The sequence below is a fragment of the Embiotoca jacksoni genome, unplaced genomic scaffold, assembly GCF_022577435.1.
Source record: "Embiotoca jacksoni isolate LCO1_2020_lvr unplaced genomic scaffold, fEmbJac1.0.p SCAF_15, whole genome shotgun sequence".
Lineage (NCBI taxonomy): Eukaryota > Metazoa > Chordata > Actinopteri > Embiotocidae > Embiotoca > Embiotoca jacksoni.
This window is the reverse complement of record NW_027185285.1, coordinates 10,175,878-10,201,141: the sequence shown is the minus strand read 5'-3', so window position 1 is coordinate 10,201,141 and position 25,264 is coordinate 10,175,878. Positions and strand designations below refer to the sequence as shown.

The following is a 25,264-nucleotide window of genomic DNA, read 5'->3' as shown; positions in this document are numbered from 1 at the left end:
GGATTTATAAATATCTTTATTTTATATTTTACATTAGTATTTTTAGCTAAGCAATGGTGTTTTTGATGGTGGATATGATGTGTGGCCATGCGGACCCAAACCTCCAGCAAAAACCCCAATACCCATCATCCATTGCGGCTGAAGCTTTGAAGTCGTTTCCGCATCTGCGCATTGCGGAGCTGAGGACACGTTGGGGCGAAAAGCATGGCGGACGACTGCGAGGAGAGCGTGAAGCCAAACGGAGCCGAAACACTCGATGGTTCGAGTAGTGACGATAATAACGATCACGTTAATAGCGGCACACAAGATGAGGCCGTGAAGACCTTCAAGGATTTGGTAAGTTTAAGTAGAGACGGTGTTTTAGCAACATAAACACGCAGCGGCAAAGCTGTTTCCGTTCGCTAAACTCAGCTCGCATCTTCTGTAAACATCACTATGTCTTCTGGTAATAAGTCAAGAGTTTGAAGAAATGCTGCAAACTTGGGAGCACGACATTATCATCGTGTTATAAAGATTTCTCCCTGACTTGGTCTTCCGACAGGGCGTGACTGAGGTTCTCTGTGAGGCTTGTGATCAGCTGGGATGGAAGAGCCCAACAAAGATTCAGGTGGAGGCCATACCAGTCGCTCTGCAAGGTGAGACATCACGAACTGTTCTAGTTAGTTATTTTATTTTATCAGATGATCTCATTAAAGATGCCTTCAATGACACGTTGTTTTATGTGCAGCCCGTATGCGCTTACCAAAACAAAACAAAAAAACAACGTACAGTTGTTTTTACTGAAGTAGAAGTGAAAATATCTGTATATAAGTACTGCATTCAAATGTTACTTCATTAAAGTACAGCTATGTGTACTTTACATCATAATACAGAACCGGGAACCACGACAACAGCTGAGCTGTGAGGCTTCAGATGTACAGAAGCTGTATTTTGAAATCATTCTCATAGTTTTGTAAATATATCCAGTTGCAGATTTGCATATCATAAAGACCGGATTATTTGGCTTTGATGAAGGTCTGCTGCGCTCTCCGAGTCCCCTTCTAGCTGAACCTACTGTATGCTAATGCCATGGATGCATACAGTGCTCCTGCCCTTCCCCCCCTCGGTAGGTCGGATCACAACCTGGTCCTGCTGACTCCCAAGTATGTTCCCCTGGTGCAGAGGCAGCCTGTGACCACCAGGACTGTGAGGAGGTGGACACAGGAGGCTAAAGACGCCCTGCAGGACTGCTTTGAGTCCACGGACTGGGATGTGCTGTGTGGACCACATGGGGAGGACATCAACAGCATGACGGACTGTATCACAGAATACATCAAATTCTGTGAACACACCACCGTACCATCCCGGACTGTAAAATGCTTCCCCAACAATAAGCCGTGGATCACCAGTGACCTGAAGGTTCTTCTTAATAAGAAGAAAGCAGCCTTCAGGTCTGGGGACAGGGACAAGCTCAGGAGAGTGCAGCGCCACCTGAAGGAGAAGATGAGAGAGTGCAAGGACTCCTACAGGAGGAAGCTGGAGGCCAAACTCCAGCAGAACAACGTGAGCTGCATAGACACAGAGCCCTCAATCTCAAAGGGCTCTTCCTCCATCGACACCATGACCCACCCCACCCCCCTCTCTGTGATGACTGGCCAGGTTAGGAGACAGCTGGAGAGAATCCACCAGCGCAAGGCTGCAGGGCCTGACGGCATCAGCCCCGGGGTCCTGAAGACCTGCGCCGTCCAGCTGGCTGAGGTCCTACAACACCTCTTCAACCTGAGCCTGAAGCAGGAGGAAGTCCCGGTGCTGTGGAAGACGTCCTACATGGTTCCTGTACCGACGAAGACAACTCCATCCGGCCTCAACGACTACCGACCGGTTGCCCTCACATCTCATGTGATGAAAGTGCTGGAGAGGCTGGTCTTGGCCCACCTCAGGCCGCTGGTGAAATCTTCTCTGGACCCGCTGCAATTTGCGTACCAGCCTCATGTGGGAGTGGACGACGCCCTCATCTACCTGCTGCAACGAGCTCAGTCTCACCTGGACGGAACCGGTGACTCTGTGAGAATCACTTTCTTTGATTTCTCCAATGCATTTAACACCATCCAACCACTGCTGCTGAGTGAGAAGCTGCGGGTGGTGGGGGTGGACGCGTCCACCGTCTCCTGGATCACTGACTACCTGACAGGCAGACCACAGTTTGTCCGTCTGGGCAGTGTGCTGTCTGATACGGTGGTCAGTGGTACTGGAGCTCCACAGGGAACTGTTCTGTCCCCCTTCCTGTTCACCTTATACACCACTGACTTCCAGTACAACTCAGAGTCCTGCCATCTGCAGAAGTTCTCTGATGACTCTGCAGTGGTCGGGTGTATAAGGGATGGATGGGGGGATGAGTACAGGGCAGTAGTGGAGGACTTTGTGGAGTGGGTGGGAAGAAATCACCTGCTCCTGAACGTGGCCAAGACCAGAGAGATGGTGGTCGACTTCAGGAGGAAGACGACGGCTCCAAAACCGCTGAGAGTTCTGGGAGAGGAGGAGGACATGGTGGAGGAGTACAAGTACCTGGTGTCTCCATGGCAACAGACTGAACTGGAAGACCAACATCAACGCTGTCTACAAGAAGGGGATGAGTCGACTCTTTTTCTTGAGGAAACTTCGATCCTTCAATGTGTGCAGCGAGATGTTGGAGATGTTCTACCATCTGTTGTGGCCAGTGCATTGTACTTCACTGTGGTCTGCTGGGGGAGCAGCATTGGAGCCGGCGACACCAACAGACTTAACAAAGTGGTTAAGAAGGCCGGCTCCATCATCGGCTGCAAACTGGACAGTCTGGAAAAGGTGGTGGAGAGGAGGACACTGAACAAACTATTATAATCCTGACCACCCTCTCCACCACCTGCTGCAGGGACAGCGGAGCATTTTCTCCAAAAGACTCCTCCAGCTCCGCTGTCACAAGGATAGATACAGGAGATCATTCCTGCCGACCGCAATAAGACTGTACAATAACTCACCTCCGGCAAAATCCATCACACAACAATAACACTGTTGTCTGTGTGCATTTTATATTTAATATTTTTTTTACTGCTATTTTATTGCTTTTTATTCTATTATTATCTTATTGCTTCCTGTATGCTGCTGTAGCGAAAAAAAAATTCCCCTTGGGGATTAATAAAGTAACTACCTACCTACCCACCTAGCTGTCACTGACACACTGACATTTAAACAGCATTGTGATGTTGTTGCTGACTGCCGTGGAGATAAATCTGTTTCTGTACTTTTTGCATGTTTGGATTCACTATATAACAATGTATCATATTTTGTTTTGATTTTGTAATCAATAGTGTGCTGGATAATTTAAAAAAAATGTTGTACATCTGTCAATAAGGCTTTTTGATGTTCAAGAATTTTGCTGTAACTCTTCCAGGTTTAACCATCAAAGTAACAGGTGAACTATACTTGTCAAAAACCAAAAGTAGAGAGTCGATAAAATAAAAGTTTTCTAAGAGTACACAATTCCCTATATATTGTTCCTAAATACATTATTTGAGTTAAAGTATGTGGTAACTCGCTTCTGATGAATACGACTTAACTTCTCTATCTGTATGTATCGTTTCCTTGAACCACAGGGAAGGATGTTATCGGCCTGGCAGAGACTGGCTCGGGAAAGACCGGGGCCTTCGCACTGCCGATCCTCCAGTCACTGCTGGCGTCTCCCCAGAGGCTTCACACGCTCGTCCTCACCCCCACCAGGGAGTTGGCCTTTCAGATCTCCGAGCAGTTTGAAGCTCTGGGTTCCAGCATTGGTGTTAAATGTGGTACGTGTTCCTCGTAGGCTGGCTGGTATTTTTGTGACGCAGAAGATTTTTTATTTTTTTTTAGTGGCACTGTACTTACAACTTGTCTCACTTCTGTTGCAGCTGTAATAGTCGGTGGAATCGATATGATGTCCCAGTCCCTGGTGCTGGCTAAGAAACCACACATTGTTATCGGTAAGAACAAAATTACTACAACACTCAGCAGTTTTTTAATCATTTAAAGTCAGTATATGTGGGGTGTAAAACTGCTCGTGTTGTAATGGCTGACTTTTGTACTTTATCTGTACATTTTCATTGAATTAAATATCTGTACAAATAATGTCCTATATTCAATTTACCCATAATATAAGTGCCCATTAATCTGACGAGTAACTAAAGCAAGTAAAAGTCTCTCATCATGTATCCGTAGCTCATGAGGCCACTATCTCCTCCTGAACTCTGTTGCTATAAGGCAAGATCTGTTGCGGCAAGAGAGGGAGACAATTTGGTGTTTCAAGGATGATATTTAATATCTGGAAATGTAGAACATTCTTGGGGACAATATTAAATGGATTTGGGAATAAAGGAGCTCAGAGAGGGACTGGCTTCACATCTTTACACTTGTCACTCTTTCTCTGTTTGAGTATCAAGTCGGTCCTGGGCTTTAAACCAGCGTCAGACTTCCATCACAAGTATTCATTTTTTACTGAAATGAAAAATGATTGGAGATAACTGGGAAAAATCATGAATGTAAAACATAGAATTACTCATTTCCTTATGAAGACAGTTTCTATCGAATCAGAAATTGTACAGTAACCACAGAAATTAGAGCAGTATTACTTCATCATCCCCCTAATCATATTTTTCCATGTATTTACTCTGCTGATCATTTTGGCATTCATTTAAAACAAGTTAATCCTATGCGTTTCCAGCTACACCTGGTCGGTTGATAGACCACATGGAGAACACAAAGGGCTTCTCCCTACGAGCCCTGAAGTTCCTGGTCATGGACGAAGCAGACAGAATCCTCAACATGGACTTCGAGACTGAGGTGGGTCGTCGGCATCAGTTTTCAGCTGCACTAGAATGTATTCTATCCCAGTAAATATGAGAGAGCTCAATACATGCAGTTTATTGAGAGCTCATTTCAAGAAAAGGTGTACGAGTACTCTCCACTGTCAATTTCACTTTACTGTCCTAAGTCTCTCTGCTGTAATCTGTTGCTATCCTGCGGTTGCAAGTCTGCCCTCATGTATCTGTATGCATGTCTATTTTGTGGTTTGCTTATATAATGTCAGATAGATATATGTATTTTTTTTATTCTGTGCACGTTTCTTATATTGGGCTTCTGCTTCACATGTTTTAGTTTGTGTCTAACTTGTGCTGCTGCACAATGTACTATTTAGTCCATATTTCTAATAACCTCTCTCATTTTATTGTTTCGCATGTTTTGTATTGTGAGACTCTTGAGTTGCATGTCTGAAATTGTACCTAACAATGAACTACCAAATAACTTTATTTAATATGATTTAATATTGAATATTTATTAACTTTAATGTTGTTCTCCGTATTATTGGTAGTGGTGTGCATTCCTAAAAAACTTTTTAAGGGTGATTTTGTAAAACCTGTGGAGGGACTACAGATTAAAATAGCCTCTTTGTTTACTGTGGGGCATTTACAGCAATGCTTTATTAATGTGCACTGTCCCCGTCAAATAAACGAATAAATAAATAGAATAAGTACATGCAGTCATCAAGATGTCAAACAGCCAAGCTTGCATTAACTCTGTCTAGGCTGAATTCAGTGTGCCAGTTTCCCCCTAGTTCATATAAACACACAAATTACTTGTGTGGGTCTGAGAATGTTTTCTTTGTTTCTCCAGGTGGATAAAATCTTGAAGGTGATTCCCAGAGAAAGACGCACCTTCCTGTTCTCTGCCACCATGACCAAAAAGGTAGAAAAACGCTCATCAGTACTGAGTGCTTTCATTACGGCCTGGTTGATACAGCATGTGAATGGCAGTGCTTGTTGTCCTGGTTTGTTCTGTGTTTCTGGTTACTAGTGCTGCAGGTTATCAGGAATAAGTTCCTATCTGCCAGTTTTGGTCATTTTACTGAAAAACTAACAGGTTTTTCTGCCCCCTGTTTCACACACACTAAACAAATACTGATGTCATCTGTCTGACAAAAGTATACTAGTCCTTAGTGAAAAACGCACTGTATTGATGTGTACAACTATGTTTGCATAATGCAGTGTTTGCCTCAACAGCTGCAGCTTCCTCTGCTGCCAATTTCACCAGTTTTAGGTCGGTGGTCCCATCTTGGCCGATTTGTAGCAAAGATGGCAACCGTGTAGGGTGATGAGTGTCCAGAGTTTCATACTTGTCTTTTTGACCATTATGAGTAGGGCTGTCGCAATCATGAAATATTTGTTGACGATTAACTGTCATACAAAGAAATGCGATGAACTATTTAATTGTCTTTTCTGTCCTGTTCTTTTCTTTTGTCCTGTTTGTTTCAAATCGTCCCCACAGCTGTGCTGTGGTGTTTGACTTTGCAGCTAAATCACTGATGCTCATGTCAGTCGGATAAAAGTAGGAGGTTAAATGCCTCGAGATAAACAGTTGGTGGTGTTTATTTTCCACTGACGTTACTTAAAATTGCAGCAGAAGGGGATGCAGTGAAATGACATCATCAAAAGACTGCCAGTCAAACCTCAAATGGTGGAAATAGTGCTGTTAATGACATTTCTGTTAGTTTCAGCCAGCTGTTTTTAGGGAGATTAATGGAAATAATTCTAACGATGATCCAAAATGATTGCAATCAGCTGAAGTAATCTGCATCAGGTGATCATGACTGTGACAGGCCTAGTTTAAGTACACCATCCAGGTACTTTAAGTGCAGGGTATGTTGCCATACTTGTTCGTGTGAGTGCACTTATGCACTCAAAATAGCAAGAGGAGGTACATAAGTATGTGATTTGAGTTATTCTCCTCCACTGACATTCTTTCTTTTGTTTCCAGGTCCAGAAACTCCAGAGAGCCGCTCTGAAAGATCCTGTAAAGTGTGCGGTATCCACCAAATACTCTACAGTCGAAAAATTGCAGCAATACTACGTCTTCATACCATCCAAGTACAAGGTAGGGCACGCGCGTTAGCTTTATGTTGTAATATCTTTCACCGTATCCTGCAGACTGTCTGCCAGAGTAACACAATAACCTTGTAAGGGTGTTTGTATTTGATATGTTAGAATTCAAAATCACAGGTTTGTGCTTCTGTGTTTGTTTTGTGGCAGGACTGTTACCTTGTGTCCATCCTGAACGAGCTGGCCGGCAACTCCTTTATCATTTTCTGCAGCACATGTAACAATGCCCAGCGGGTGGCGCTGTTGTTAAGGAATCTGGGCATCACCGCAGTCCCTCTACATGGACAGATGAGTCAGGTAGAGCTTCAAAGGACCACACACACACACCGTCTCTACCTCTCAGGCTTTCCTCACACAAACACAGGAGTGTCAACATGTGTCTCCTGAGCTCTTAGCAGGAGACGTTCGCATTCACAATAACATTTTATACTGAGCTATAATTAACTGATGGAAAAGGCTCACTGCTCCACAAGCAGGTGTTGCATGATCTGTTTCTCTCTTTTCACTGTGTTTGAAAATTTAGCTGCTTACTCTATTCCATAATATATTTGAGGTAATAAAATGTAAATACATAGATTTTCCATGTATGTTTCATGTGGTATTCACTATCTGGATCCTCCACTCCGTCGGTCAGAATAAACGTCTTGGAGCTCTGAACAAGTTCAAGTCAAAGTCTCGGTCGGTGCTGCTGGCAACTGACGTGGCATCCAGAGGCCTGGACATCCCTCACGTAGACTGTGTCATCAACTACGACATCCCCACCCACTCCAAGGTACTGCAGTACTAATACTCACTTTTGTTGGAGTATTTAATGCTTTTATTTGTTTCATTGGTGTGATTTATAAGGACCCCCGGATTTGTCTGTCCTCATAGGACTACATCCACAGAGTTGGACGAACAGCCAGAGCAGGACGAGCCGGGAAATCCATCACTTTTGTCACTCAGTGAGTAAAACCTGTTTATTTTCACCAGTCATTTGATGTTTGAGTGGATCCATGTTTTAACCATTCTGATTTTCATAAGTGAAGTACTAATTTTTCTGAATGTTAACGTAATGATGCTTGGTTGCTTCCTTTTTTTTTTTTTTTTAAAGTTTGTGCTCTAAGTAAACAAGTTGTCTGTAGTAAATGAACACACGTCTTATCTTATCCAAGGTATGATGTGGAGCTTTTCCAGCGAATCGAAAGCTTAATTGGGAAGAAACTTCCTGCCTTTCCGACCCAAGAAGATGAAGTGATGATGCTGGTGGAGAGGGTGAGCGAGGCCCAGAGATTCGCCAGGCTGGTACGTCATCTTTGCTATACTTCAACTTCTTTCACGTCAATCCGCTATACGACATACAGACATACAGATTGATTGAAAAAACGTCTCTCACAGTCCCACTGTGTGCAAGTAAAAAGACAAAACAAGAAAAGCACAAATGTGCAACAACAACAAAAAACAATAAAACAGACGACATAGACAACATAGACAACATAGACATGGGTCCACAGTGCAAAAGTTTAGAGTTCATGGGGAGAGAGCGGAGAGAGCCCAGCATCCCGACTAGATGATTACTTTTGTCAACGTGTTTCAGATACATTATCTCCAACTTGTACAACCATGTTGTGTGCAAAAGGGAAAGGTAAAACAATTTTGTATCGACACTTTTTGTCAAACCAAACCCATCAATTAGTATTATCTCAAAATGCACTTACATCTTTGTACTGAAACTTACATGTTTTAGCTGTATGCAGACTACCTCTGTATACAATCTCAAAAAATGTGAGGTTTACTCTTCAAATCACTCACACATTCTTCAAAATGGTAATTTAGATTTCACTAAACAAAAAATATATAATTATGGTTGACGTCAAGCGACGGCATTTAAAAATGACCACCAGCATACTGATCAGGAGGGAATTTAACTAATGAAAAAATAATAAGCACTTGTCCCTGTATTTTGAGAGTCACTTTTTGAATGGGAGTCTATGGAAACCTAAGATTTTTTTCAGAGCCAGCCCCTTGTGGCTATCAGTGGTAATGCATTTTGTGGTACAACTAAAAAGTAATCTAGGAGTCAGGGTTAATTGTTTAAAAAACATTTCTTAAAGTAACATAAAACCACTTAAATTGTTCCAACAGTTAATAAACATGCAAAATACTTAACACTATTGGACAAATAATTAAAATAGATAATAGTAAATATTAAATGTAAATAGTTTTTTGAAAATAGTGGATAAATAGTTAAAATAGTTAAAAGTATTGTATAAATGGTTAGAATATAGCTATCATAGAAAATGATTGCAATAATAGATTAAAAAAGTAAAGGTTAAATGGTTGAAATTTGACTAATCCAACTTTAACGCGGACAGTTTGTTTGAAATAAATACAAGAAAATCCACATTTGTGTAGTTTTCTATAGAATAGTAGAAACACCACCTATTTTGTTTTGGGTTCATTTGAGGATGTCTGAAAAAGGGTCATAAAGCATGTCTCTAAAGAAGCAACGATATGATTATGTACGTGTATTACGAAGAACCCCATCCCAATAAACATTAAGAACATAATGACTGTCTACCTCAGGAAATGAAGGAACAAGGCGAGAAAAGGAAAAGGCCCAGAGGAGACGGAGACGAGGATGACACCGAACAAGCGAGCGGCGTGAGGAAGAAAGTTAGAGGAGGATCGGCAGGTGGAGGAGGATCGGGAGGTAGAGGAGGATCGGGAGGTAGAGGAGGATCGCGAGGTGGAGGAGTGAAGAAACGGGGCGGAGCAGCCTGGAGGGGAGGCCGCTGAAGTGTCTCACATTAACGGACTGTACATAACAACAACATACAATGCCTTTCCTGTTTCTCATGTAAAACGTGATTATTGTGATGGCAGGTTTTCAACTCTTTAGAATGGACGCAAAAGACTATTTAATTACAGAAAACGTGCTTTTCTTACTGCTGTACGAGGTAAATCCATTTGTAATAAAACACCACTGTAAAAGTTCTGTTTGATTCGATGTTTGATTGAATGATAACTGTTGAACATAAATGCTGCTGCTTTCGGACACAATAGGGATGCGTTTCATTTCACAGCGGGGGTATGGGTACTGACTTTCTTTGTGAATAGAGATATTTTGTTAGAAGATCTGAGATATCAGAAGATGACAGATCAAAATTATTTTTGAGGCTTTTTCTCATGTAAGAAAGCAACAGTTGCAATAGCGATTACTTTTTAATACATGACATTAGTTTGCAGCAAATTGGTGGGTTTTTTTTTGTTGTTTTTTTTCCAGCCAATGATGGAGAAGGGAAGAGAAAGGCCGCAAAGTTCGAGCCCAATTGTCTCCAGGCCGCCATCCATTGGGTGTGTGCAAAGCCTAGATATTTCTGGGATAGATTTAAAGAGGCGTCCACCGCAGTAGAATGTCCCAACAAAATGCCCATTATAGTCCTTCTTAATAAGTCAGAAAACATCCTGACGGGCATCAGCACGCACAACCTCTCATCTCCTCTCCTCTCGGGTGAAGCATCCAGGAGGAGTGTGACGGCGCGCTGTATTGATCTTGCATGATCAGTTCCTACGTCCATCGTAGGCGGCGGCGGTGGTCAAGTGTGCTGGGTTTAGGAGGGGCCTCGGTGTAGTGGCAGCACTTCGCCTGCGGTGCACGTCGGAGCCCAAATACATGCCTGCACTTCACCCGTGTGGAGCAGCCAGTCGCGCACACGGTTTGCATCAGGGGGAGATCGGACCGCTCGGTGAACAGGATCTGACCGCTGCTTCGCTGACAACACCGGGTGAGTTTGTTGTTGATAACCGCGAGGACGGCGGGTGATGGTGCGCGTCGGGGGGTGGGGGGTGGGGGTATGACAGTGAATGAACGGGTCAGTCTCCATCTCCATGATGAAGAGGATGGAGGTCGCTCTCGAAACTTAGTTTAACTACAGTAATTAGTCAGGTAGGGAGTTCAGAGCGGACCTTTTGACATAATTATATCTGTAGTGCACCTTGCTTACATCTTTATACGCAGGTAAATGTTAATGAGATAACGTTTACGCTGTTATAAGAGAACAGTTTTCTATGGATTAAACAACGAAAAAAAAGAAAAAAAGATTTCCCTCCGAAGCTGACGTTATTTGTTGTTGTTTATCCAAACGTTGGTTCCTCCACCAAGCGTGTTGTTTTCCTTTTTTTATTTATGATATCATGGCGCATTATTCCTACTTTACACGAGCTAGCCCTGTCAGCGGCGCAGGTTTGTTACCCTAAAATGTACACTTCGTAGTCGCGGTTTGTTAAACAACACAATTATTTGTGAAAGGGGATTATTTTATGAACAAGAAGAGGGACTTGATATGTGTTGCGTTCAGCACCTCGCTCTGTCCGGTGTAACCTGCTGTGCGTGTTGCAGCCTGCGCAGTATGCGTATTATTGTTCCGCAGACTACCAGACCCCTAGAAAAAACAAAAAAAAATGTAGTCCAACTTTTATGTCATTGTCGTGCTCTGAACTGACGGTATCGCCTCCTCTCCGCGGCCTGTGTAACACCAGCTACGAGCTTTTCATTCATGTCCTCTATTACTCTGACTGACTGTGACTGTTTATTATCTGGTTCGTCATCGTCTGGTTATTAAATATTTACAGTTAATAGCATATTAAATGATGTTTAAATGAACACTATTGTAAGTCGATAAAAGCGTCGGCTAAATGAAATGTAATGTAACGTTATAGTAATATCCCCGACATTTGCATTGCGTTGAAGGGGACACTGTTTCATTGTGTTTTGCAATGTAGTAGGATCGAATCTTTATGGGAAGAGCTTAAAAAGCAATAGAAAAGATTACCTCTCAAGACATTCCAGTGGATTCAGGGTTGTTTATTTTAGAGCTGTACCCAAAAGACCCTGAATTGCCAAAAGTGAAAGTATAATAATGCCATACGAGTCTCCTGTATGCCAAAAGATCATACATCTTCAAATATGAAAAACTTTTGCTTTTGAAAGAGTCACATATATACAGAAAGGAAAACATTGATCTGGAGACCGTTTACTGCTTTTGTGATATGTATCAGTCTAACAGATGAGGAAGAGGAGAAATGAGTAAACTTTGCAATATGGTTCATCCAAACTGTGTGAAATAATGGAGCACTCTTAATTTCAACATGCCCTGAGGATGTTTTGGCTAGTTTGTTGCTGTATATGTAAACATGTTTGTATAAGAACATTTGCATGAATATAGTGTTGAAAATGAAAATGCTAAATATGCAAAATTATTAGTTGACACTCTAATCATGATCAATTATCCTCCATTGGGTCTGTATTGATCACACAGGGCGGGATGTAAACGGGAGCATTAGACTACAGGTAATGTCTAAGCGACTAATCCTTTCACCCCTTGTCTGTTGTAGGTGGCCTCGTTGCTCTGGTAAATCCCAGGTAAGATGTCTCATCGGAGTGGGCAAGAGGACCCGGAGAGGTACCTGTTTGTGGACCGGGCTGTGGTTTACAACCCAGCCACGCAGGCCGACTGGACGGCCAAGAAGCTGGTGTGGGTCCCCTCTGAGCGCCATGGCTTCGAGGCGGCCGGCATCCGGGAAGAGCGCGGCGATGAGGTGCTGGTGGAGCTGGCGGAGAATGGCAGGAAGGTGGTGATCAACAAGGACGACATCCAGAAGATGAACCCGCCCAAGTTTAGCAAGGTGGAGGACATGGCTGAGCTCACCTGCCTGAATGAGGCGTCTGTGCTGCACAACCTGAAGGACCGCTACTACTCTGGACTTATATATGTGAGTGACTTTGACATACAGCTGCTTTTTAAAAAATGTTAGTACTTGCCACACAGGGGAATGATTAACCTTAAAAACTCAAAAGATCCACTGGTTGGCACAGCAGTAGAGTGAATTTATCAGGCTGGTTCTTGCTTGTATGCATGCAGGTGTTTAATTTTTAGTCATCTGTCTTTTGCACTCATCTGTGAAAATGAGATTTTGATCAGTCTATTCTGAATGACTCCTGAACACACACACACACACACACACACACACACACACACACACACACACACACACACACACACACATACACACACACACACACAGGATGACTGACAGATCTCCCTTGTCTTTTAACCATTGCCAGATCTCTCCCCAGTGCCTCTGGGTTACAGATTGTTACCTCCCCCCATGGCTATTCTCTCACCTCAGCTGAAGGCCGACCTCTTCCATAAACACTGCTGCTTTCAGTTTGTTTGTCTTGTTTCGTTCTCCGACTGGTGGCCCTGTTTGATCACAGAGATGGGTAGACCCCTGTGTCTCTTCTGTGGAAGCCCCACCGAGTAAAACTAAACACATTTGGCTCCAAGTGTAAAGGAATAGAGAATAACTTGGTTACCTTTTTCCTTAAGCTTCAAAATCCTGATGTCGTGTACATGTTTCATATTTTTAGAGATGCTGTTTGGCACTAAATGTTTCAAATTGATAAGCAGATTACCCAAATCACAAGACATCTATCAGTGTAACATTTTTTTGATTTTCTCCATCCAATCAAAATCCAAAACAAACATGTTCACATCTTTAAAGTTACCTGTTGAGTTTTGTTTTTTTTTGTCTAATCTCTTAATTTGTTTCTGTTACAAATTAAAAATGTTCATGGGCAAAGTTTGCAGTGGTCTGTTTCACTGCATCGCTTCTGTCCCCATAATCTAACTTCGCTGCGGATCGAGCTGCTCTGTGATGTTGTTCTTGTGATCTCGACCCATTTAGTGACATGTTTTCCAGGAATAGAAAGTGGGTTAGTTTTCACCTGAGAGACTCCAGTTCAGGGACTGCAAGGCAAAAATTGTTGCACTTATCAATTATCCTTCTCATGACAAATCACTGCTGCTGACTCTCTGATGAAGTCAATAACTACTTGTACTTTAATGCGACACATTTGTCAGCAGTGAAATGGAAGAAAACATCTCAGTCCATTTGCCATATGGCTTGAATTTCCATGTCATTCCACTGAAGGAAGCTCTCCGCTACGTTCCTCTTCAGTTTCTCTCTAATACCAGTGTCATGGTCTCTGCTTGTTCCTTGGTTCAGAATTGGCTTTGGATCTTGTTAATTGTCCCCTTGCCTGAGAGAAATTGAAAACATGTGTTGGTTTTCTATCAGGAGGAGAATTTTCCCCATTCAGCTCGCTTTCAGAAGAAGAAACCCCCCTTAACATTCTCAACTTTTTCTAGCGTATTTGACTAACCCCCCCCAGACCTCTGCTGCATCCACCGCAGACATAATATGAAACCTCCCCCAGGCTGTACTCTTAGTCGAGGTCATTGAGAAGACTTTTATATATCAATCATTATTATAGATATGCAAAAGTCTGCTGAACGTTAAGGCCGGTCCATACCAATTCTTATTGTAAACCTATAAAATCATCTTTACGTTCTGCTTTACGTAACATGTTTACTGTAGTCTGGAGCTCGCTCACTCACTTTCAGATAATAAAGGGCTTTTATACTCTTTGCCTTTTTGTACTTAGAAAAACTTTGAGGTACATTTTTAGAATCAGGCCCGGTAGATTTGAGGATTTTAATCAAAATCGACTTTCCGACAAAAAAAAAAAAAAAAAAAAAACCTAATGTATGACGTAGAGTTTAGCACTATGTAAAATACCTTTGATTATTCTAACGGCTTTCTATCTGTAAGGTAGTGAGTAATAATAATGTTTTGTTGCTTAATTGGCTTGAGAACAAACCTTGATAGCTGAAGCACCTTCCATTGTTAAACCTTTGAAAATTCATGTTAATGTGGAGGAGTAGACCGAGCACCTGCTGAACGAGATGAGTCAGCAGATCAGCTTTCCTTTCAAGCCCTGCACACATATATTAAGGTCACTATGAAGAGGAAAAGCTTACTTCTTGTTACTCAAACAACTTTCTGATGATATTAGTAAAGGTGTGATCCTGCGCTTGCTCTGCCCTGTTGATGGTCTTCGCACAACCTTTAGTGGTCCCTGGTCCTACGTGTTAGTTTTCTACCCTTCGCTGGCTCTGTGTGGCTCTTTACCCATTTGACGGCTTCATCCGTGTGAAGTCAGCGAGCCTGATTGGCCAACTCATTTATTGTAGCAGCTTTCAGTTTGTAAGGTGGTGAGTCACAGGCTACTCGCAGTGCTACACACTAGGCAACGCCATGCTAGCGGGGCTACAAGCAGGCCTTTGTGTTGTTAGATAAGCCTCAGCTGTCAGAAAGCCTCAGCATTCTTCCATGGCAAAAAGACCGGCCGTCCGTCCGTCTCCTGACGCCCACTCCAGTCCTGCTGCTGCTCAGTGTCTGTCCTGTCCTCACCAACTCTATTCCCTTTCCCACACTCCCTCTGCCTCCTTCCTCACTTTCTTGTCCTGGAGAATAATGACATGGACTTTCTTTCTTTCTTTCTTTCTTTCTTTCTTTCTTTCTTTCTTTCTTTCTTTCTTTCCTTCCTTCCTTCCTTCCTTCCTTCCTTCCTTCCTCCCTCCCTTCAATTTATCTCTTCAAACCTTGTTCTGTTTTCTAATTTGCTGCAAGGCAACAGGTAAAGCAGCACAGATGAGCAAAACTACAGACTCATGCTCATCCACAGAAAGAGTGTTTTTATGTTTGAGTCAAAGTCATATGTGGACTCTTCCTGCAGGCTATGATGTAACCCGTTGCCATACTTTGATTGTGCTTATTTGATATTCCGTTAGCTTTTCATATCTCTATGTTTTTTTTACAGAAGTGCTCTGTACTCTGAACATGTAATGCCACTGATTCATGCTGAATTGTTAAAGGTCTACATTTTAAGTCATTGGCTAACCTGCTCTAAAACTCATTCAAAATTCATTCACTTGTCCTGCTGTTAAAAGTGATTTGATACCATGTATGTCAGCACACTGATCATATTACAAAGGCCAAACTCTCAAGTATTTGTTAGCTTTGTTATGAAATCAGCAGAGTGGCACACTGTCAGGGGGAATGGCCAAAGTCTCCTATCCACAGGTAAATAGCACCGAGGCAGCGTCTGCACCCAGAGTGGCCTTTCCTTCCTCTGGAGTGGAGAACGGTCTGTCAGCGTAGGCATGCTGCCTGACTGATCAGAGGTGGCAGATGGGGTCGGCTGTTGTGTCTGCTGTTCCCTATATGTTGCTCAGCTGTTACTAGGCCACAGCATCCCCTCCCCTGGATCTGATTTCACAGTGGAAATATTACCTTCTCTTTCGCAGAACGGGCCAAGCATGGCTGTTTGGCAGGCAGTGTTGTATGCTCTGCTAGCTGGCAGCAGTCGTGGTAAATGTTTTTTTTTTTTTTATACAGAATTGATCTTGCAGGATCAGGAAGCATCTAAAGTGATTTTGAGGATTTCTTTTTCCAGTTGGTTGTAAAAATTCAGGGATTATTGAGGGACTTCCAACTTTGTCCTCAATAAAAGTCAGTCAAATGCAGGCAGTTTGTATTTTTAGAGATCAAAATATGTTTCACTGCCAATCAATAGAAATAAAACCTAAAACAGATGCACAATTTAAACTCTGTTCAAGATCAGACAGACTATGTGATGTCCAGTTTTACCCTCGTAAAACGTGCATACAGTGACATGACACAGCAAATGAAATGCCCCCTTGAACCGTGTTGGTGTCAGTCCAGGTATCTCTCCGCAGTCACACCAGCTGCCTCAGTGCTGCGTGCTGCAGAACCGAATCGAGAGAACAGAACAGACTCCCTATTTATAGCAGCTCTAGTTGTCAGATAAGGGGGAATTAATTTTTCATTAGCCTCGAAAAAGGAGAGTGGAGAGTTAGAATTTCTACCCCTGCGGACAGGAGCAATTTACAGAAAGGCTGAGAACACGGTTCAGTGTTTGTTACACCTCTGCTGCTTCATTGGATTGGACCTGAGGGAGCTCCGTCAGCTGGATCATTGCTCCACTCTTCATTTCTGTCGGCCTCCCTTCTCCTTCACCACCTTCTTTTTTTTTTTCTCTGTCTTTGTCTGTATCAGCAGTATAGCATCAGTTGCTCAGTGCTGACTGATGGCCCGAACTGAGCTGTTACGTAACGGATACAGTACACCGTCTGCTCTCTGGAGCCCCTTTGTGAACCTACGGCTGCTGAGTCACTCACGTCCCAGTGCCTTACTCGGCCTTGAATATAGTTTTAATTATGAAGTGGATGACAAGCTGTTTGATGCTTGGATATGAAAAGATCATTTTAGAACATAGCTTTTCTGACTATGACATAATTTCCCTTTGGTTGTGTTATATTATGGTGTGATGATTTACAAAGCTCTTCACGCTTCAAGCTCCATTTTATCTCAATGCGCTTATTGACCCCTATCATCCCAACAGAGAGCTCTGCTCTCAGCCTGCTGGCCTTCTTATTGTTCCTAGAGTTTTTCAAAAGTATAATGAGAGGTAGAACCCTCAGCTTTCAGGCTCCTCTCCTGTGGAACCAGCTCCCAGTTCGGGTTGAGGGGGCGGACACCCTCTCCAGTTTTAAGATTAAATTTAATGTTATTTTTTGATAAACCTTATAGTTAGGGCTGGCTCAGGTGACCCTGAACCATGCCCTAGTCATGCTGCTATTGACCCAGGTTACTACTACTTTTTTTTTTTTTTTTTTTTAAACATTGATGTTTTTAATCTTTTCTTTTTTTTTCTTGCTGTGTTGTTTTGTGATTGTAAAGTGTTTTGAGACCATGTTTCATGGTGATTTTACACTTCAAACAAAGTTGAATTGAGAATGAATTGATGCCATATATCGGCAGCAGGAGTAGCAGAATAAATAACCCATGAAATAATTCAAACTCTTTAAAACAGAGGTTATTACAGACAACAGCTCGAAAGGAATAAGTATTTTTTTCTAACTGCCATGTTGGCAGTCAAAAGTGCAGCCTAGCATTGAAAATAATTTCAACTTTATTACAAAACCTTTAATGGATTCAATTTTCTTTTCCAGATCCTGTTGCCTCTAATTCTAGGGACACCCATCAAACACATTATATATGTCCTTTTATTGTTCTGTTACAAATGTATTAGTTGACTCGCTTACTTCCAATATTATTAAGACTCTCTTGTACTTTTAGGTAAGCTTTGCAGTCTGTAGGTATGTGCTGTAAGCTACAGAGGCACACAACGGTGTGCATTGGCATAGGCCCCTGTGTTCCTAACATGCCAGTGATGAAGGTCATACTACTGGTGAGCAGTAGTCTCTATATCATCTATAGGGGGAATGCAGCGCCGCTATAGCATCTGCAGAATGAAAGCAAGCCCATCGCCCCACCGGGGCCTCTCACTCATTCCTGGCTGCCTCGCTGCCTGGTCAGTTCAGCCCACAGCATAGCTGAGAAGCCTTCGTACCACACACGCTCTGTGGGGAGAGATTGTCAGGCTAATTGCATAGCCAAACGAATCACCACAAGTCAGAAAGTAGGCTAAATATTTGCAGGACAGGCTATTTCCTGTGACACGAGTCTTTATTATATTCATAAACTCTTTTTATACTCATCACATCGAGCTGTTTTAGATTTAATGGCTCCAATTAGGACTATTGGAGGTCTTTTGTTGCTTCATAAAGACAAATGTCTGTTCAACGTTCCATTTGGTCACCATTCCCTCAAATCGGTCTGACACTCTCCACACAGATCTGTCTGACACTCTCAACAGTCTGCTCTGTGTCTATCACTGCGTTGCGTGCCAGCTATGGTGACGTAAGCTCCTAAAAAGTGGGTAATGACATGTCTTGCTGCACTGATACAATGCAGGCCAGATGATTTATAAACCAAAAAATGTGCACGCTCCTTTTAATCTAAAAGCCATTGATGTTTAACAGATTGTGTTCGTATCCATTCACAGTTCAACTGAGACTTTGTTTGCGCTTTTCAAAAAGATTTGGAGGAATAGCCATGATACATTCAATATGTATTAATATAACTTAAAAGTATTGTGTTTCTAATTTTGAGCTGCAGCATCACTTTGCCCCTTACTATATATTCACTCCCTTTTGTTTTGTCTCTGTCATTACAGACGTACTCTGGCCTTTTCTGTGTGGTCATCAACCCCTACAAGAACCTGCCCATCTATTCAGAGAACATCATCGAGATGTACAGAGGGAAGAAGAGGCATGAGATGCCTCCACACATTTATGCCATCTCGGAGTCGGCATACCGCTGCATGCTTCAAGGTATGACAGAACTCACCCTTCAAACTGCTTATATAAAGCGCGTTTGCTATCACTTTTGGCATTCGTCTACAAGAATATGAAAATGTCACGTGTCATGTTTGTCCCCAATATGAGTCGTAGTGTTTTACGATGTCATATAAATGGATTTACAGACACAAAAACAAGTAATTAATCAGTTGTCATCAGAGAACACTGATTGGGTGAAGGGACATTGCTGCCACAGACTGGTTAACTACTTTAGTTTTGTAAACAGGTATCATTAGGTAAACCTGGAAGCTGCAGCTGATTATTTTTTAAGCGGGCGTGTTTGTATTTTGGTCTCTCCTGGCTTGGACTTTAGCTCACTCGCTGGCAGCATGAGGTTTGCCTGCATAGCGCAGCAGATTAGTGCATGTGAAGAATTGAGTAAAGTGTGTGAAAGGTCACAAGGTCAGAGAGGATGTGACGTCACTGATTATGTCTCCTGTCGTGGAGGGGGTCAAGTGGGCGATTAACTACCTGGCAGGTTTTCCAGTTGCGTCACCAGTGGTTGATCGATAATTGCCTGATAATTTGAGGCTGTTTAACACAATCTTTAATGCTGCAAACACTGGGGAAAGGATTTGGGATTGAAGTGTTAAATTACATTGTTCATACTAAGCCTACTCTCAATATTATTGGCCAGTGGTGTCCTTACATAACTTTCTGGCTCTGTGTGCTGTTATTTCTACAAACCAAGAACTGATTTGTTTTTGAAACCACTGCAGCCTTTTTACCACCAGCTAAATTCAATTTAGGACAGAATATCAATTTTATTCTGCATTTTTTTTTTAAGAGATATATATTTGTGTAGTTCTTATTCAGCCTTTTCACACTCAGATTGAGCTTTTACAAAGACATTTTCACAGAGATACTCTTAAATCCTTTTTTTTTTTCAGTTTGAAAAATGAATGTCTGTTTCTGAATAGTTTATCTCCTCACTTTATGGATATATCTACCTTTTAGCGTATTGTACAGCAGAGAGGGACAACATCCTTTATCTGTATTTTGTGTGCTGCACGTGGTGCGGGTGAGATCTTAAGCTCCTAATAGCGTTGGTGGTGAGAGGCTCGCCTGCAAGAGCTGATACCCTGTGACCGAGGGATTTATAGAGAAAGTAAAAACAAAACTGAAAAAAGAGGGGGAAAGAGAGAGCAGATTCAGCCAACATCAGTCTTCAGGTTGCCATTAACTGGGCCGGCTGAAGTGATCGTGTAGATTTGTATTCATCCTGCACACATAGTTGTTTCATGCCTTGGGTTGCAGCTGTTGCATATTCAAACTTCTAGCAGTTAACGGTGGAGCAGGAGCCCATCACAAATCATCCACCCTGATGAAAGTAAAATAGCCTAAACTGTTAATGGAGCATGTTACATTGGAGTTGTGCAACTTGTTTGATGGACTTGTGTTGAAGGCCGCACCAGTCTGCACCTCGCTGTGTGAATTTTAAAAATGTCCTCATGTGAGCATGATTATAAAAAAAAATAAGACCCACAAGAAACAGGACTGTGACCCACTTCAGATACCAACTAATTGTTTTTGAATCTCTGATGTAAAAACCCGCTTTGATAAGTAGAACCTTTATCAGAGTCTATCAGTGTTTAGACAGCTTTAGCCCGTCTGCTGTGTGACATCACTATCAGCCATTGAACAGCAGCCTTATTCTCTCCCTTTTGTTTCTCTTGAATGTTCTTTCGCATCTGAGAGATTGCATTTTTTTAAATAGCATGTTTGCCAGTGTTTTCGTATACTTCAGCCTTGATGTGACATTGCCACTGATCGTCTGCCGGACCTCCGCTGCTGCAGCTGTAAAGCTCCAAGGTTTGTGTGTCTGATTGATATGCTCTAGGCTCCCTATCATTACATGTCCTCAGGCTGCTCTGGGGCCTCAGCTCTCAGCAGGTTGGATCTCCACACAGCTATCAGACCTGGAGTCCTGGGCTGAACGGGATCAGAACATGGATCATGATCATTGATTTTTAATGTGTGATTCAGGACTTTTTTTTAATGTGCCTCGTGTGGAGATTAAAGCCTGAGTTGTTCTGGGTTATTTAATTCCTCTTCCTCTGCTCGCCATGTGTTCCTTACTCTAAATATAGCTTTAAGTAGAACCACAAACACAAAGAATTACACACACTCCAACCATCCTATTATCACTATGTGAGATGTTTGTCTGGATATAGGGCACCGCTCTTGTGCCACCATTCTTTACTGTGACCCCCTTTTCCATGTTCATTCTTTCGGACCCCTCGCACCAGGCGGGGCAAAGCAGCCGGTGGAATGAGGTCATCACTCTGCAAGCTTTCCATACTATGCTGTGCTAAATTTTACAAGCGGAGTCATCGTTGTCATAGTTGTCCGAGCAGGCCGTTGCCGCTGCTTAGCTCTTCTGAGCAGGGGTACGTCACCATGGATACCTGTGTGTGTGTATCTGTGTGTGCGACCAAAATAACTTCCCCCTGGGATCTCGAATAGAGGTGTCACTTGGTGAGTGACAGTATTTTTCACCGGCCGCAGTGACGGCTTTTGTACGTGTTATTGACTTGAGTCTCCTTCAGTCTTGTTAATGTGGCCCCTGTGTTGTTCAGGTTGCATCTTGTAATGCTCCAAAGCCATTGCAAACTATTTGGGATCTCCTACTGTTTTATAATTGATTTCTTTCTTCTCTCAGTGAGTAGAGCAGCTGGCTTCCCTCATTTCCACCCTGTTTTCTGCTTTACTTACTAGTTTGTTCAGTCCTGCACTTTCCTTTTTTTTTTTTTTCTTTCTTTCTTTCAACCAGAATGTTCTGGCTTGGAAGACACTGAGGGGGAAAATTCCCCACATCCTTCAAGGCATTTTGGTCGCCTTTCACTTAACCTGAAAAATACAAACCGCAGCTCTGCTGGAAACTCTGCAGCAGCTCGGTTTGCTTTGTTCCTTCCTTCTTGTCCTTTGATCGGAAAAGAGAGAAAGACAAGTGTGTGGAATGTCCACCTTCTCATCACTCCACATGTCAGGATACAGCCAGGGTTGCCATGGTAAGGCCTCTGCCTGACTGACAACATTGTGCCCCCATTTTCCCTTCCATCATCTCCCAGGTTGTCAGAGCACAAAGCTCAGTTCATGACAGATTCCCTGTGTATGGCTTTGTATTTGTGTTAATTTATTTCCAGTCTGTTTCTGACCCATGTTGCTGCTTCTCAGGAAAAGAGATCAGGCCAACTCACATTTAAGCGTCAACTGCACTATACAGTGGTGTTACTGCAGCTCAGCTTACTCAGGGAACCACAGGACCTAAACAGGGCTTGCTCATTAGTGCCTGAAGGGAATTTCACAAGTAGCTCTGCATCTACCAACCGCCCTCTATAGCAGTGAACCTCTGGAGTTTCATGAAATATCAAACAATTTTGTGTACTCTATGCATATAGTGTTTCTTCTTCAACAGGCAAAGCAGTAATGTTTGCTGACAGATTAGAAAAGTCCATTTAACATGTGAATCTTCATTACATGGTCGAGGTTACACAGATGGCACTGTGGGCACAACATGTTCAGAAGTGACTAAACAAAAGAGAAAGCTGTGAATTTGAAGTGTTTCGATTTTTCACACAAGAGTATGGAGAGCAGAATTTACCCAACATTGCTGCTTAAGTGCTTTAAATCTCGGCTGTGTGGCTGAAATGTGGTAGAAATGCGAGAAGGATGAATGGCCAGGTTAACATATGGTATGTCTACATTTATGGGTAGGTTTACAGACATCAAGTTACAGAAAATATGGACCGCTACATGTGGAAAGCATGAAGGTGAGCTCTTACTGATGTTTTCATGTTGCAGAATTGCTTTTTTGTGCTTTGACCTGGCATCAACATGGGATCTGTATCTATATATCACCATCTGGACAGATTCAGGTCTACTGCTGCGTTTAAATGGGGTTGTATTTACCCTGTATACTCGAGTCCATGTGATCGACCCCCTCTTGTGGTCATGACGTAAGAACTCCAAATTTTCTGTAAGCCCTGAGTTCACGAGTTGTGATGTGTTGGCTGACATTTATGGAAATGGCCATGGAAGCTCTCTTTTTAACGCATGTGAAGCTAGTAGATTGTAAATTTGGCCATGGAGGGTTTTTCTTCACAACTTTCATAATAGCCTAAATCTGAGGAAAATGTTGATATTTCCAACTGCCTCATCTTTTCCCTTGGTGCCTTTGCATTTCCTGTATTACGTTAGCCCCCTGTTAGCTTGCTAAAGTTTTAGCCTCTCTGGCTCCTCAACACTGTCCACGTTGCCAGGTAACAGTGTTTTTACAACCACTTGAACGCCAAGTATACGGAGCACACGACTTCCTACGTTGTAACTACAAGCTCACCAGTTCCATTTGAACGCAGCATAAATGCACACACACACACACACACACACACACACACACACACACACACACACACACACACACACACACACACACACACACACACACACAACAAATTCTGATTTGAATGCAATCAGATCAGCCACACAACATCCGTAGGTGGTCTCGCTTGAACAATATTGTGACCCGATCTTAGCCACAGGTATAAATGCAGCCCGGACAGATTGACCATATTCTTAAGGTAAGAAAAAACGTCAACAGTCAATATACTTTGTCTCATCATCTTTGCTAAAGCAGATGTCCCAAATAATAGAAAAGGTGCAGCAGAGAGAGTTGAGTTCTGTATTTTTTTTGTCTGTCTCTGTCTTATATCATAAGCTACTCTCTTCAATATGAAATATCTTTCCATGAAAGCACAAGGGAATATAGGAGGTAACACAGCAGTCAGAGGAGTGGAGAATGTGCTCTGAGAGAGACAAGGGGGAAGAAAAGGGAATGTTTTATGATCTTATACTGAAGGAGATATTGGGAAAAGGGCGAGTAAGAATATAAAGAGGGCCGATGTGAGACCTCCTCACACACAATCAACAGGATTGGTAGCGGAGATTTAAGAATGAAGAGTTTGAGGGTAGAGAGAAGAACAGGCAAAGACTGAAGAGCAGAGAACAAGGGAGTCAGGCAAAAGCAAGAGGGGGCAGAAGGGACAGAGTTTATGGGGGAAACAGAGTCGAGGGTACAGGGGAAAGGCAGAGGGGGCGGCCAGCATTGTGCCTCACAATGGGGGCTTTGTGCGGTCTGAAGGGGGCTGGGACCAGGGTGCTGTGTGTAGGTGCAGGCAGGGAGGCCTCCAGCTACACAGTTCTTCTCTGGGAAATGAGGCCGCTTGTTGGGGCAGCGAGGGCTGGAGAGGAGGGCTGGTGAAGGGCACACCCAGGGCCTGAGTGACAGGACAGGTGTGTGCTTGTATGTGTGTGTCTCTGTTTGTGTGTGTGCAGGGACTCTTCAAAAGGACTGTCTGCAAACAGTACAAGTTCAAGATATATCTCACAGACAAATATCTGTTTAAACAGCATGAGTGTACTGCAAACACATTCTGTCGCACACACACAGAAATACACACACACACACACACACACACACACACACACACACACACACACACACACACACACACACACACACACACACACACATACATACACATACATACATACACATGACCAGATGTATGTTTAATGACAGGCAGCTGTGGAGTTCATACAGGATACAATCATATTTCTGTTTGGGGGTCGTACATCAGTCCGAATTTATGGTCACGGTCCTCCCCACATGACTTCTTCCTACCTAACCTGGACAGAGTGATGATCACTGAAGCTGTTGTGTGTCAGTCGTCATGCATATGTATGAGACTGGGTAATGGAAAGAAACCTGAATCTTTTATCCTACACACTTCATGATGGATTTTAAAGGCTTGGCAGAAATCAACAAATACTTTAAGTATGAATGTTAAGATATATATTACCTGCTTACCTCAAAAGTATTGTATTTATTTTAAGGCACAAAATTGAAATTTAGGAGTATCCGGGTTCGCCAGGCCTGCAAGTTACAGTATATCTGTTAACCTCATGACATATGTTGTCAAAAGTCAACACTCTTACCCCATAGAACCCAAGTCCTGACCCGCGGAGGCAGATGTGTGTCTGAGACATACAGATGAGAGAGGTTGTGAGGAGATGATTTAAGGTGGCGCTGCTGCTGTCATGTATCGCCCTCATTCTTGGATAGTGTTGTCATGAGAGACGCATAGCGGTGATGCCAAACGCCTCCGCGCG

At 42.8% G+C, this 25,264-nt stretch overlaps 2 protein-coding genes across 2 annotated transcripts in view; both read left to right on the top strand.

The window, feature by feature from the left end:
• Positions 1-187: 187 nt before the first annotated feature.
• On the top strand, positions 188-9,897 carry ddx47 (DEAD (Asp-Glu-Ala-Asp) box polypeptide 47). The gene is made up of 12 exons (XM_069149477.1): positions 188-336; positions 542-635; positions 3,609-3,797; positions 3,900-3,971; positions 4,709-4,827; positions 5,659-5,730; positions 6,799-6,915; positions 7,071-7,217; positions 7,555-7,692; positions 7,794-7,864; positions 8,075-8,204; positions 9,486-9,897. The coding sequence occupies exons 1-12, from the start codon at positions 205-207 to the stop codon at positions 9,696-9,698; spliced, it is 1,494 nt and encodes a 497-aa protein (XP_069005578.1). The 5' UTR covers positions 188-204; the 3' UTR covers positions 9,699-9,897.
• A 599-nt stretch (positions 9,898-10,496) lies between these two features.
• The window catches only part of LOC138198205 (myosin-10-like), a 58,294-nt gene continuing 43,526 nt past the window's right edge, over positions 10,497-25,264 (top strand). Inside the window, 3 exon segments of the mRNA XM_069149481.1 lie at positions 10,497-10,687; positions 12,297-12,674; positions 18,910-19,066. Of these exon segments, the coding sequence (XP_069005582.1) occupies positions 12,330-12,674; positions 18,910-19,066 (502 nt within the window). The 5' untranslated portion in view covers positions 10,497-10,687; positions 12,297-12,329.